This window comes from Squalius cephalus (assembly GCF_949319135.1).
Source record: "Squalius cephalus genome assembly, chromosome: 19".
Classification (NCBI taxonomy): Eukaryota; Metazoa; Chordata; class Actinopteri; order Cypriniformes; family Leuciscidae; genus Squalius; species Squalius cephalus.
In genome coordinates this window covers 19,034,746-19,049,867 of record NC_137140.1, presented here as the reverse complement: position 1 = coordinate 19,049,867, position 15,122 = coordinate 19,034,746, and the positions used below count along the sequence as shown (strand labels likewise).

The 15,122-nt window shown below is 36.0% G+C and overlaps 1 protein-coding gene across 2 annotated transcripts; it reads left to right on the top strand.

The window, feature by feature from the left end:
• The first annotated feature begins 74 nt into the window (after positions 1–74).
• On the top strand, positions 75–14,789 carry tom1l2b (target of myb1 like 2 membrane trafficking protein b). Of its 2 annotated transcripts, XM_079850745.1 has the most exons (15): positions 75–172; positions 741–825; positions 1,679–1,757; positions 1,861–2,010; positions 3,141–3,275; positions 3,435–3,608; positions 3,703–3,819; positions 3,963–4,096; positions 4,898–4,946; positions 7,198–7,363; positions 7,468–7,582; positions 8,620–8,692; positions 10,443–10,502; positions 10,975–11,011; positions 11,799–14,789. In XM_079850745.1, the coding sequence occupies exons 1-15, from the start codon at positions 121–123 to the stop codon at positions 11,951–11,953; spliced, it is 1,581 nt and encodes a 526-aa protein (XP_079706871.1). In that variant the 5' UTR covers positions 75–120; the 3' UTR covers positions 11,954–14,789. The 2 variants fall into 2 exon arrangements, with proteins under 2 accessions (XP_079706871.1, XP_079706872.1); XM_079850746.1 differs by lacking the exon at positions 10,443–10,502.
• Positions 14,790–15,122: the final 333 nt, after the last annotated feature.

Genomic DNA, 15,122 nt, shown 5'->3' with positions numbered 1-15,122 from the left:
ACAGCAGGTTCGGCCAATAGCTTTGCAGCCCTGAATAAACCAACCAATAGGAGTCGTTCATGGGCGGGGCTTGAGTGTTTACTGTCTCATTGACTGTTTGTCGTTGGATATGTTGACAAGATGGAGTTCTTGCTGGGAAACCCGTACAGCACTCCGGTGGGACAGTGCATTGGTATGTTTTTCAGAAATTAAATGATGCTTAAACATTGTGTCACAACAAGTTAACCTCTAAAGCGATGCATTTAGCCGAGCCGCTGTACAGAAGCTCACCATATGGAGAGCCTCTCAGTTAGCTGTCTTACACAGCTAATGCTCATTCATGCTAGCTGGTCTAACTCACAGTTAGTTCTCAAAATGTGCTGCAAAATAGTAATATACTTAATTCTTTAAATGACCAATTCTAGGGAGGCGAAATGCTGAAATGAGTTTAAGTAAACTGAAGTACTACAGCGGCTATTAGCCTGCTAACTTAGCCACAGGACAGTGCGTCTATCTCTCACACCCAGTTTCATAGCTAAAGCTTGAGGTAATGTGTATAAATGAATCATACTAATGAACAACATTTATAAATGGCCACTCTGTGTGAGGAACATGACCGCTTGCTTTGGAAGACACCCAGCGTTATCAAGCACATATTTCACAGCGGTTTGCAGATCAGTGCAATGTCATCAGTGCCGATGTTTCTCTAGATTCTCTTAGTAACAGATTCTCTTATCAGTTTGCCTTTTGATCTTCTCCAGAAAGGGCCACAGATGGCTCCCTGCAAAGTGAAGACTGGACCTTGAATATGGAAATATGTGACTTAATCAATGAAACAGAAGATGGGTGAGGCATGAAAGATGCATGATTCATAGCATTTAACCTTTTTGCTGACATATTCCGTAAGCCTTAGGAAACGAAAAACATTGTTACACAAATCCAGAAGTTGCTGTCATTGTTATAGTTGTACATATTTTTCATAATATAAAATGTTTAATGATGGCTGAAGGATCAAGTCCAGGATGTTACATAAAATGATTATTCTTCAACAATGTGTTATAGAACCTGGTAATGTTTTCTAGCAGAACATGATTCATTCACTTGACCATGCCATTGTACAGTCAAACCAAAATTTAGGCTATTAAGACACCTTCAATATTTCTGACATTATCACAGTTTATTTGGGATAGTTTTGAAAATGGTATTAAAATATGACACGAACTCAAAGTTATCAAATCAGTTGATATTTCACTGGGTTTGGCCATTCTTCTGTTAGACTGTCTCACAAATGAATTGGGTTGAATAGCTGTCAGCTGTCAAATGTTAAATTTAAGTACACAATTAGATAATACCAAGCAATGCTTAATTTTGTTCTGTCTGTGGTGTAAAAATGTCGCATTAGCAATTATAGAAAAAAACACTTAAGCAAAACATGTTCAGGTCAAAGTGTGAATAATTTTTGGTCCCATATTTGTTATAAATTTTACTGGTAGTCCACTGTATGAATAATTTTGGGGTAATATGTCACAGTTTACTTTATTTTGCTATCCTCACTTACATAAATTAACTATAGTGTCATGCACCCACTAGTAAAAAAATAAATATCAAAAATTATTTCTGGTGTCTGAATAATATTTGATTTGACTAACTCCATAATGAATTGCTTTTTAGCTGCATATATGTGTTATCTGATTTATAGGCCTAAGGATGCTATAAGAGCTGTGAAGAAGAGGCTTAATGGGAATAAAAACTACAGGGAGGTGATGCTTACACTGACGGTGGGCAACAGTCGATGGAAACTTTTCTCTTTATAATCTTACTAACGGCTGTTAATTCCTTTTTAAATTGTCCTGTTTATTTAGATTTTCATAATGTGTTCAGGTTCTTGAGACGTGTGTAAAGAACTGTGGCTATCGGTTCCACGCACTCGTCACCACCCGGGACTTCATAGATGGCGTTTTGGTGAAAATTATATCTCCTAAAAACAACCCACCGGCCATAGTGCAGGACAAAGTACTAGCTTTGATACAGGTATGGAAAAAATCTGGATTTTTGATTGTTCATGATCAGTTAGGAAAAATGCATTTGCCTTATGGTTTAAACACACCATGAGGAAAGGAAAATGACAAGAATGAGAGCATGATGGAGAGAGAGAAAGAAAGAGAGAGAGAGAGGAGGAGGTGCATCATGGGGCTGGTTACCTGATGCTCGGTAGTCAAGGAGATCCGGCTGATTCGTTGGCACTGAAGTTGTGCTCATTAAAATCTAGTGGATCTGGTTACCAAGTTTGGCTCCAATGACCAAGGGTAACTTCAATTTACAGGGTGTTGCATTTAATGTGATGCCAGAAATTTCTCATAATAAAATTATCAAGATGGAATCTCTAGAATGGCGTTGTCCAAAGAAACTAGGCAAGTGAAGTTAGTGCTTTGCATTTTTGTTTGCCATTCAAACAACTATTTAAAACAGTCACCTGATTGTAGTTAGTACACTTCTTTTCAAAAGTTTGGGTTAAGTATTTTTTTAAATACATTAATACTTTTATTTTGCATGGACGCGTTAAATTGTTTAAAAGTAACAGTAAAGAAATTATATTTCAAATAAATGTAATTCCTTTAAACTTTCTATTCATCAATAAATCCTGAAAAAAAAAATGTATCACAGTTTCCAACAAAATATTAAAGCAGCACATGTTTTTAACATTGATAATAATAAGAAATGTTTCTTTAGCACCGAAATCTGCATATTAGAATGATTTCTGAATGATCATGTGACACTGAAGAGAGTAATTCAGCTTTGCCATTACAGGAATAAATTACATTTAAAAATATATTAAAATAGAAACAGTTATTTTAAATTGTAATAATATAATAGTACTGTTTTATTCTATTTTTGATCAAATAAATGTAGCTTTGGTGAGTCTTCTTGCAAAATGTCATTTAAAAAATCCTACCGAACACAAAACTTTTGAACAGTAGTGTAGCTTGTTTAATAAGGTATTGAATGTTCAAGTAGAGAAGATCTGAGCAGCTGAACGTGCATTCCTTTAGAAAAGTTTTATAGTATACAACACCAGTTTTAAACTATATTAATAGCTAGCTATTCTGATCCATTTTATGTCATGTTTTCACATGTTAATTTGCATGTACTCTATACATCAGGCATGGGCAGATGCCTTCAGGAGTAGTCCAGATTTAACAGGAGTAGTCCACGTCTATGAAGAAATGAAGAGGAAGGGTATAGAGTTTCCAACGTCTGAATTGGAGACCTTGTCCCCCATTCACACACCACAACGGGTAGGTGTTGACGCCAGGTATGTTATGGTTTGTTTGTCACAGAGGTTATGGTGGCTTCCTCTAAAATATAATGGGCCTTATCATTTACTTAACTTTATCGCTTTACCTTCCCTCTTTATCTCTGCGCTATCTCTCATTGTCTTGCTCTATTGATAATAGCTGCAAAGTGCTCCAGAGATGGACCAGCCGAAATACAGCGCCCCAGTCCAGCCCAAGCCACAGCCTCACCCTCACCCTCACCCTCACCCTGCCTCCGCTCCTCCCTTCTCTGCCCCTGTGACCCACACTCCCCCACAGATGCCCAATCTGCCCATCAACCCTTCCCCAGAACAGGTACAGAACCTCCTTGTTTCATTCTTTTAAATGGCATGATTCAACATTTGTTTCCTCAGATTGCTTAATGATGTCATAAAATATCATTGATTAGATTTGCAAGCTGCGCAGTGAGCTCGACATTGTGCGCGGGAACACTAAGGTGATGTCGGAGATGTTGACCGAGATGGTTCCCGGTCAAGAGGATCTATCTGATCATGAGCTTCTGCAGGTTTCTCATTCAGTTTTTTTTGTTTTGTTTTATGTTAATTTTGCTAGAGTCTTGAAAGAGCTACATAAGGCCACTAGAGGGAGTGTTGGTACAGGACCATTTTTATTATTCAGTATTACAAGGCTTGTTTGCTTTGTTGGAAGGAATTGAACAGGACGTGCAGGGCCATGCAGCAGAGGATAGTTGAGCTCATCTCACGCGTGTCCAATGAGGAAGTCACGGAGGAGCTCCTGCACGTCAACGACGACCTCAACAACATTTTCCTACGATATGAGAGGTGTGAACAAGCAGGATGAATTTACCTTTTCTTTAAAGGGATAGTTCACCTGAAATTTTTCATAATTTCCTCACCCTCATGTAGTTCTAAACCCAATAGACTTTGGTTAATATTTAAAACACGGAGATATTTTTAATGAAACCTAAGAGTCCCTTCATTGAAAGTCCAGGTGACCAAAAAATCTGAAGATCATAAAGGCGTCATAAAATGAATCCGTATGAATCGAGCAGTTTAATCCAAGTCTTGTGAAGAGAAATGATCATTTTATATAATGAAAAGATTTTATTTAGACTTTTATTTACATCTAAAGAATTATGGACACACTTACATTGAGCACATCACATGTTAAACACAGACGCTCAAATGTGCGAGTGTTGATGCACAAAAACCTGTGAGGTTTGTTTTAGCATGTGATGCACACACAAGCTTCTGTTTATGTGTTTATACAGTATGTGAATAAAAGCATAAATGAAATCTGTTTATCATATAAAGCGATCGTAACACTTCACAAGAATTTGAACTGCTCGAGTAATGTGGATTCATTTTACTGCCTTTATGACCTTTATGGATATTTTTTGGTTACTTGGACATTCACTGGAGGAACAGAAACATCTCCTGTTTCATTGAAAAATATATTTGTGTTTCAAAGATTAACCGAAGTCTAATGGTTTTGGAACAACATGAGGGTAAGTAAATGATGGCAAAATTTCCATTTTTGGGTGAACTATCCTCTTAAAGCTTCATGAAAAGACTGTGCGAGGGTAAGGTTTTAATGATTTTTGTTTGTTCACTTTTCTTTAGATACGAGAGGTTCCGGTCTGGCCGAACTGCGCAAGGCATAAACAATGGGGTGGGTTGTGTGTCTTCTTTAAGAGAGTGGTTTTATCTGTGCGTTAGCATCAGTTCATCATCAATGTGTGTGTGTTTTTTCCCCCTCCAAACACATATAAGGTAAATTGTTCATGCCAAAAGCACAGCTCAGAGTCACACGTGTCATTTTCTCTTCCCCTCATTGCTTGCTTTTTGCTCTAATATACAGTATGCTCTGAGAAAGCATGGTACGTTTGCTTTGAGATGCATACTCTTTCATCATGTGCGGTTATCAACTGAAAATGTGATCGCATGTTGGTGTTACTTATTGTGTGGTTTGGTCTGTTTTGTGATTTGTTTTTCTTATTTATATTTTTTGGTATTGCTAGCTGAGGGAGGCAAGTATGAGTCATCTAATCTCATTTTTTTTACTTGGACATGCAAATGCTAAAGAATGTTGTGTCAGTATTGGCCGGTGCAGTCCCAGTCCCGTGTTGCATCCATTGAACCTCCACTAGCATGTAGAATGCCTGTCCTGCAGTCTGTGACCTTTGCTTGCCATCCCCTCCATCTGCTTACCCTAGTACTAGTTCCTCCACTGCTTCAAATAAAATAGACTACATGGGGATTTAGGAACGGTGCATTTTATGTAATGGATATATGATTTTTAATAGCATAATGCAGCAATAATATGCTACTTTAGGCTATTTTAGTAGTTTTCAGGATTCCCTGTGAGAAATACACAACCGTTCAAAAGTTTGGGGTCAGTAAAATATATATTACGATAAAAATATATCACGGTTTCCACAAAAACATTAAGCAGCACAATTGTTTTCAACATTGATAAAAATAAGAAATGTTTCTTGAGAACTAAATCAGCATATTAGAATGATTTCTGAAGGATCATGTGACACTGAAGCCTTGCAGTTGAAAGTTCAGCTTTGCCACTACAGGAATAAAATACAATTTTAAAATATATTAAAGTAGAAAAGTGTTTTTTAAATTATAAGAATATTTCACAATATTACTGGTTTTACTGTATTTTTGATTAAATAAATACAGCCTTGGTGAGCATAAGATACTTCTTTTAAAAACTCCAAACTTTTGAATAGCAATGTATTTTGGGTATTTTTGTTAAAAACAATTGTTGAATTTATTCATGTGGTGTCTAGTACTACGGAAAGGCGACGAGATGCACTTATTAAATATGATGTACCGTAGTTCACTGTTATAGAATCTGAAGCCAGTTATCACAGATTATTAATGTGCTTTTTTTTACTTTGTTACACAATACAGTACAGCAATACAGCACAGATGTATTATGGTTTCTGACAAATCACATTTTGACAGCATGTGTCTATTACTATTATTATTTATGGACTTTTGCCTTGGAATAAATAATTTCTTGTCACGAGCATGTCCCGTACCAACGTGCCACGACATCAACAAATTACGGTTTTGACGTTATTTGGTGTTTCTTTTTTAAGTAAAATAGAGGATTCAAACACATTTAAGCACAACTCCTCTGAAATACAGCAACATACCTTTTTTAAGTGGCAAAGAAACAAAGGCTATGAGTAACATTCACACACACGGAGTAATAATTGGCCTGGGAATATCCATTAGCCATCCTTCTAGTGCCCAGTCTAATAGTGTTCCTGTACAGTCTCACCACTTCACCTTTTCATCAAGTCTTTGAGTTAAAGATTAGACTTCCTCTCACAAAAGAGTTGGTGAAACCGGTGAAAGCATTGTATGTAATACATCCAAACCATTTGTCTTAACTCCTCTCAACCTGTAGAACTGACTGCAGGGTCTCTCTTCTTTTTTTTTAAAGCAAACATTTAAAGGAATAGTTCACTTCAAAATGAAAATTGTTTCAAACCTGTATGAATTTCTTTCTTCTGCTGAACACAAAGGAAGATATTTTGAAGAATGGCAATAACCAAACAGTTGATGGACCCCATTGACTTCCATAGTATTTTTTTTTCCTACTATGGAAGTCAATGGGGTCCATCAACTGTCTGGTTACTGACATTCTTCAAAATATCTTCCTTTGTGTTCAGCAGATGAAAGAAATCCATACAGGTTTGAAACAAACGATGATGACAGAATTTCCATTTTGAAGTGAACTATTCCTTTAAGCAAAAGTAAAAAGAGTAGAAGTATGTAAACCAGTTTGAAAATGTTCATGGTGTAAAGGTAAGATAGCAAATCAATAATCTTTCATTTTTCCCTAAAGTTTCTGTAACTAATGTGTGCCTATGTGAAATGGTGTTGCATATCAACAGGTCCTGAACGAGGCGACAGAAGATAACCTGATTGACCTGGGACCGGGGTCTCCTGCGGTGGTCAGTCCCAGGATCAGCGCTACTCCTCCGTCCAGCCTGCCTCCCTCCGTCGCTGCTGTTCGCTCTGCCTCTCCAGTCACACTCTCCTCCAGACTGGCGGTTTTGGGTGAGTCTCGTACCTTGGATACACAATATTCTGTACATTTTTGATATTTAGAGAGAAGCTGTTTTGTTTGCCTGCACTAATGTGAGAATACCGTTGCTTCACAGATGTGGGTTCTGACAGTGTGACTGGCACCTTGAGCTCTTTGACTACCTGTCAACCCCAAGATGACTTTGACATGTTTGCCCAGACCAGGACTGGTACCATTCCTGAGCGGAAGAAGTATAAACAAATCAAAATTTCATGCAACCAATAGATTATAATGTATAATAGAGTTAAATGCCCCCCTTAAAGGGGTAGTTCACCTATCTCTCATGATTTACTCACCCTCATGTCGTTCCAAACCCATTAGACTTTGGTTAATCCTCTAACTCAAATTAAGATATTTTTAATGAAACCTAAGAGGTTTCTGTTTTTCCAATGAAAGTTCAGATGACCAAAACAAAAATGTCAAAGGCATTGTGAAATTAATCTATTTGAATCAAGCGGATTTATTGCACATACATGGAGCTCATAATTCATGGTAAACATGGAAGATTGTGTGTGCATTGAGTGTGCTTCGCGCTAAAACAAACCTCATTGGTTTTGTCAATTTTATCCTATTTAAAGATGACTTTATGATGATACATCATTCAGTATGTTATTAATTTGAAATAAATGGAAACATTAAGCCAATTAGTTGTAATACCCCACAGCATTAACTTATCCCTAATTACTTTATAGTTTTTTTTAATTAATTTAAAAAAGTATTTATGTGTTTGTCTCATTTCATGTAAAATACTAAACCAATTAGTTTCAAATAATTAATATATTCACAGATCACTATAATTCAATTACAGTAAAGGTGGGGGAGGGGCATCATACCATATAGTATATTATATAATTTAAATCATAAATAGGCAATAATAAAATATGTTTTATATTATATTATCCCTCGGTTTCACAGACAAGGCTTAAGTTAGTCCCAGACTAAACTGCATGTTTGAGCTGTTTTAACCGAAAGCAACTTGCTCTGACACATCTTGAAATATGTCATTGTTTTATCTCAAGATGCACACCAGTAATGTTTTTTTTTCTAAGGCACTTTTATAAAAGATACTTACATTAATCTAAGCCCTGTCTGTGAAACCATGACTATATATTATATTATATTATATTATATTATATTATATTATATTATATTATATTATATTATATTATATTATATTATATTATATTGTTATCATTTAACTCACTCATTCCTGGTTTTGAACTCCCAGTGTACCATTCGAAGACACAAAGGCTTCAAGTGGAGTGGCCCCGACTTTGGATGTCAGACAGCAAAACACTGGGGTAAGTTTTTGTGACTGTGTGTGTGATTTATTTTCGGACAGTTTCTTGCCTTCTCCATCAGCATATGTACGTATGGACTTTTTGTTTTCATATTAAGGAGACATAGAGCTGGATGTTAAGATACTTATTTTGGAGTGGTTTATAAAGCTGAATATTACTGTTATGCTAAGTACATAGTACACAGTAATGTATGTAGTGTCAGGGCTCTCAAAATTTCAAAATCGCTGGTAGCCCTTCGGGCAGGCACTCTTCAAATTTTGGTTGCCCGAAATTAATTTTACTAGCCCAAATAAAAAGACAATTTTTAATGTAGAAAATTGGTTAGGAGTCAAAACGTCTAAACACAAATATCAACAATTGGATATAAAATAATCAAATTAGAATCATCAATACAAATATGCATCTGGTTCTAACAACTGAAATTTGTGTGACCAATATGGAACATGAATCAGTCTGTGTCAGATTCTGAATCGGAGATATCATCTGAAGTGCGCAGCTCTGTTGTTTTAAAGTCTGACAACGTTAAAAGTGTTAGTTTTCTGATGGAATAATTCACATATTGAAGTGTAGCAATAAATAATAATAATAATAACAATACCAGATTTTTTTGAGGCAAGTAATTATTGCTGTAATTATTTTGTGCTGTTTATATAGCAGAATATATGATGGCCAAGTGACCTTTATTTATGTAGCGCTTGTTACCATACAGATTTGTTTGTTACAAAGCAGCTTTACAAGTGATTCAAACATTCTGTCACGCAAAGTAAAGCATTCATGTGAAAGTGGAGCTTTAATTTTTATTGATCATGTGCATAGGCATAATTTGCGGGTGGGACATGTCCCCACCACTTTTTCTCAGGATCGCTATTGTCCCCCACTACTTTTTGAAACATTATGATGTACCTAATACAAATAAATAAAACATCTCCTTTTAACTAGCAGAGCATTCATTTAGTTTGTTATTAAATAAGAGACAATCTAGTGCTAAAATGTGTTGTTTTTTAAATCAAGCTGAGCGCTCATTGCTGCTGCTATCAGTTGCATGGATATATGGATAGTGTTCTCTTGTGGTTCGCGCACAATCTTCACTCGGACGCGCTCTTCAATCTATCGCCGTTGCGGAGACTCTCTATTCATTCTGGTGAAATCACAAAACAAAATGCACACAAATGTGTCCCTGCTTGATATAGACTGTAACCACTGATGAACATATTCGGTTTTGATGAGAAAAAATTAAATAAAAAAAACCTATAGAGTGCAGATTAGAACCCAGAACCTCTGACACACTTGGCAAAAGTTTTAACCACAAGACCATTTAAGTACACAAGCAAAAATTCTCGGCACTAACAATATTAGTAGATTTCATTAAAAGAATAATTAAACCCAATGTAACATTATTAAATTGATTTCTAGACATCGTAATGTTTTTTTTTTTTCCCTAAAATTGTTATTGTACATATATCTGATTTAGCATTGTATTAGCAACCTCTAAAATAATTTACTTAATAGTAATTCTTGACCAATATTAATCAAAGTGCAGCTCAATAGTGCTGTTTTCTGCGGTGACGCGCTGTGCATGTTTCACTTGTCCATATGGGGGTAGTTTACTAATATTTGATTAAGACTTTTATGTTGAAGTCTTATTGTTTTTGTTTTGTTTTTTGTTGTTTGTTTGTTTTGTCATGTTTTCTTGGGATTATTATTTTTATTTTTTATTTGCTTGGCCCCGGCCCATGGTTTGGGCCCATAGGCAGCTCTTGACCAGTCCTCTGTCATGGATGACATTGAGGAGTGGCTCTGTACTGATGTGGTGAGATTTCCTTTTGTTTATTTTTATTTCTTTTTTTTTTTTCGTCTTCTTCAGGACATAACTCACTTATTTGAAAAGAAATATGTAACTGCATATTTCTTTTTTTGTTTGCCTTTTTATTCCTGGCTGAACCCTCTTTTTTGGGTCACTAACAACTCTCCTTGAATGGTTTTGCTGCGTTCCTTACTTTTCTGGGATATTCTGTCAGTTATTTTAGAAAACCCAGAGTGCGTAGTGAACAGACCCTTGCTTGACATGCTTTTAACACTTTGATATTCTATACTAATGCCTTTGGATGTTTTGGGTAATATAATTTAGATAATCTGTTAATTCAAGAATTCTATTGGTATTTTGAAGGGAAGAAATTATGAAATTAAGAAATGTTTGATGTGGCTGCTAACAAATTGTGCTCCTTTTTTTAAAAAGCCTTCATGCACTGAAATATTTTACCCTTTCTTCTACTTCCCTTCAGAAAGGAGATGAAGGAGAGGAGGGTGTGACAAGTGAAGGTATGAAGAATTGATTTATACTACTGTTCAAAAGGTTTGAAACTTGGAAAATAACAATTTTCAACTTTGAAAATAAGAAGAAATGTTCCTTGAGCACCAAATCAGCATATTAGAATGATTTATGAAGGATCATGAGACACTGAAAATTCAGCTTTACCATCACAGGAATAAAATGCATTTTAAAAGTATATTACATTATATTACATTACATTGTAAAATATAAAACAGTTAGAATGGGTAGAATATCAAAATAGCATATTATTCGAAATAAATTCTGTGGTTGGGAAAAGATGCGTCTATCCATTTAGATGAATACACGACCAAGTTACATTTACAAGGTGTCGGATAGGCCATACTAGACTGACTCGGGGGCATTTATTGAAGGGTGAAGAAGCACCAAAATGTCAATACTGTAGTACCAACTTGTCTGTAAAACATATTCTTTTGGACTGCCCAATCTTTAATGTTATGAGACAGTGCTTTTTATCAGGACAATCCTTTATGGACTTATTTATGGATCAAGATTTTGTTTTACAATTTTTAGCCCAAGTACATTTAAAGAATATTTCATAGAATTGTACTTATTTTGTATTGTCTGAGTTTGTTTTCATTATATTGTTCTCATGATATTATGTTGCTAAATGTTTAGTATGTATCTGCCATGTAATAGCCGGTGGTGCTATGGCAATAAACTCAAATACTACTACTATTTGAAATTGAAATTTGCCACCCTTGAGTGGTAGTGTATCTATTCAGGCAGTTTTTGACTTTAAACACTTTCTTCCAGAGTTTGACAAGTTTCTAGAGGAGCGAGCCAAAGCAGCAGAGATGGTGCCCACACTGCCGAACCCCCCGAGTGACGAGCTTCCTGCTGCTTCCGGTGCTTCTGCCAGTGCAAGTAAAAAGCCAGGCAGCTCCGAGGACGCCCTCTTTGCCTTGTAGATAAGTGTCAGATCCTCAGGGGCGGCCCAGCTCTGCTCATGTGGCGGTGGTGGGTCAGTCCCTTTGCAGATCCATCAGCATCCCCTCTTTCTCTCCTGCTTCTCCAACTCAATCAACACTATCACAGCTGAAGTGATCAGAACTGTTTCATGATCTAGACATTTTCATAATGGACATTTTCTTACTTTACCAAGTTTTCATTCCATTGAAAATGCTCCACCGAGAACTCCCCAAAAGCATACCGTTCCGTGCGAGTTCGAGAGGTCAATGTCTATTTTTTTAATTGATATTTGTGGTATAAAGCAAGAAAATTAATGTAAAAGTCTATTAGATCCGGCCGTGTCTAATTTTTGTGTTCACTGTGGTCCTGCATGCAACAGCTGAAAAATCCTGTAACCTGTAAAGGGAGTTAATAATTGTTAGTTTTTCTTCTTCTCCCCCCCCCCCCACCCCCCAACTTTATCTACCGGAAGATTTGCTTTAAAGGGATGTTATATATAGGATTATTTATTATACAATTTCCAATTAATACCTCTGACAAGACATACCATAGCAGAAAGATGATGGTAGCAGTTCAGCTTTCAGAATTGAGAATTTTGTCATATTACCGGATATTTGAATCAGTTATTGAATGAGACATAATTTTTAAGCATATTTATAATATATTCAAATTAAAACTGAATATTTAAAAGGCAGAAGGACTTCACTACATAGGTCACATCAAAGGGAAAATTATATGATTATTATTTCACTGGATTCTTTTAATGTTATTATTTTACTTGGCAAAAGCATTGCCTATTAGAACGCATTAATAGGAACAAAAGGTATGTATTTCAATTTAATTTGCACTGAAAGAATTATTCGCCTTTCGGCTGTTAACAGAGCTTTTGTTCAAATACAAAATTTAAGCTGTCCTTCATTTCAACGCTCTCTATTACGAGACCGAAAAACAAATGGAGTTTCTAGAGAACTGATGGTGACTGCAAGGCAGTTTAAATTGGATTTTACGTTCACAACTGCTGCAGAAAGGGTGTCAAGCTTAGCGTTGCTATTAAGGAATGAAATGAATCTGCCTTAAAGAACAGATTGTGGCTAGTTTAAGATGTAGTCCGCTAATGATCATGTAACGTTTGGTACTCTTATGTTTGCACACCAGACATTTGATTTAGTGAGGTGAATGTGCTGACGTAATATCTTTAGTTCGAGTGCTGTGTCTCGCTGTTCTGTAAATACTGTTTTGACGGACCAAATGTTTAACCTTAGCAAATAATTTAAGTGTAAAGTCAACTAACTTAAGACATATTGCTTTTAACATCCAGATGGGTTTTAGTTGTGTTTGTATTTGTGCAAGATTTTATTTGTTGATATAGGTGAGCACAAATCAAAGGGACGGTGCACTTTTTGCATGGCTAATTATTTTATATGATTTGTCACACTACACAAATTATGTATTACAAATGAAAACAACCCCAGATCTTTCGAGTAACTAAGCTTTGGCACTCATAATTTCAGTTTGAAAACTGGGTGATTTTTGAGGGTCGCCGCCTTTGGGAGAATTATTGGGAGTTCATTATGCTGTGTTTGTAGATGTTAGTTACCGCAAAACTGGTAGATCTGTTAAAGCAATTTTAAGGGAAACTGTTTAAGGAGCTATGAAAAGCTGAAGCTGTTGTACATGCAGCAATAATGTCTGGTTTGATTGAAGAGCTAAGTAAAGGTTAGCTGTAGCAGGGATGCAGTCTGATAATGCACGAGCATTAATACTAAAATATTGTGGCTTTGTTCTGTTGATAACAGGAGACTTGAGGGACACGACATAATTGTGGGGACTTGTTAGTTTTCCTAATTGACTTGTTCGTTTTAAGAGATTTATATATCCCCCTACACATTATTAATATGTACACTAAATTCAATCTAAAAAAAAAACATACAGATTTGACCTCCCATGGATGTTAACCATCTCATGTAATTGCTGTTGTTATTGTTTTTGACTCCATCGCTGATATGGTTCATCTTGACATGGATAATGTTATACATCCATGTATGGATGTAACTTTTGAGTTATGTTTTATCACTTTATTAGCAACTACCTTCAATTTCAATGCTGCACTACAGTTTGATTTCATTTGAAATGGTTTTGGCTGTAAATTAGTCTCAGAAATGTACAGTTTGAGAATGTAAAAGAAATTTATTTTGCATCTTTTATTTCAGAAGTCAGTATTGGTTAACTTTATATTAGTATGAAGGAACTGTAAAGCTCAGAATCATAGGTTTGGAGTTTCCGCTCTTGTGTTTCTTGTTGCAGTTTGGAGTGAAACTCTTTCACTGACTTATTTTAGGCAGACAAAAATTTTCCCCTGCATGTGGTCAGGTTTTGCCAATGTCTTCAGTAAAGAAACCCTTTTGTACCTTTGAGAGCATTTCTTTATAGGTACGGCACTTTTCTTCTCTTTGATATGTATTTGGAGTTATGTGTGTGTGTCTATCTATATGTGTGTGTGAACAACCGCTCCTGATATCTGCTGCAGACACCGTGTTTATCCTGTGTTTACCAAGGGACGGGAAGGAGAGAATCTAGCTTTCCAACATGACACATCTCTATAAAGGGAGTGGAACTGCAGCGCGTGTGTGTGTGTGTGTGTGTGTGAGTGTGAAGGGCTGGCGTAAGCTGTACTCTCTAACCGGTGATCATTTCTCTGGTCAATCTTGGTTTTACAGATTGCACTGGTGTTGGTCTGTGTGCTTACCTGTTGTTATACCTCAAGCTGCTCTCTGTACTGTTTGATTCATGCATGTGTTGAACTCCAATAAAACATACCAAGACGGTGATCTGTTATTCTGTCTATTGTAAAATTGTCATATAAAATGTATTTTCTATTCTAACTGAATTACAGATCTAACTAGTGTGGGCGGGGTCGGGGTGGTATGACCAAGAATCTGTATTACTGTATGCTTTTAGATTCTGGTGTTTTCACGGTATAGTAATTTTTTTTTTTTTTTTTTTTTCATGGCTGGACCTTTTATATAAGCTCACAGTGGTTTAATTTACTGTCAGGAGTACATAGAATATGAAAACATTGCAATGTCAAAAACAAATTTACTTTAAAAAATGGAGGTAATCAAATCAATTTATAAAATTACTGTAAAGTGGTATAAAAAAAAACCCCGA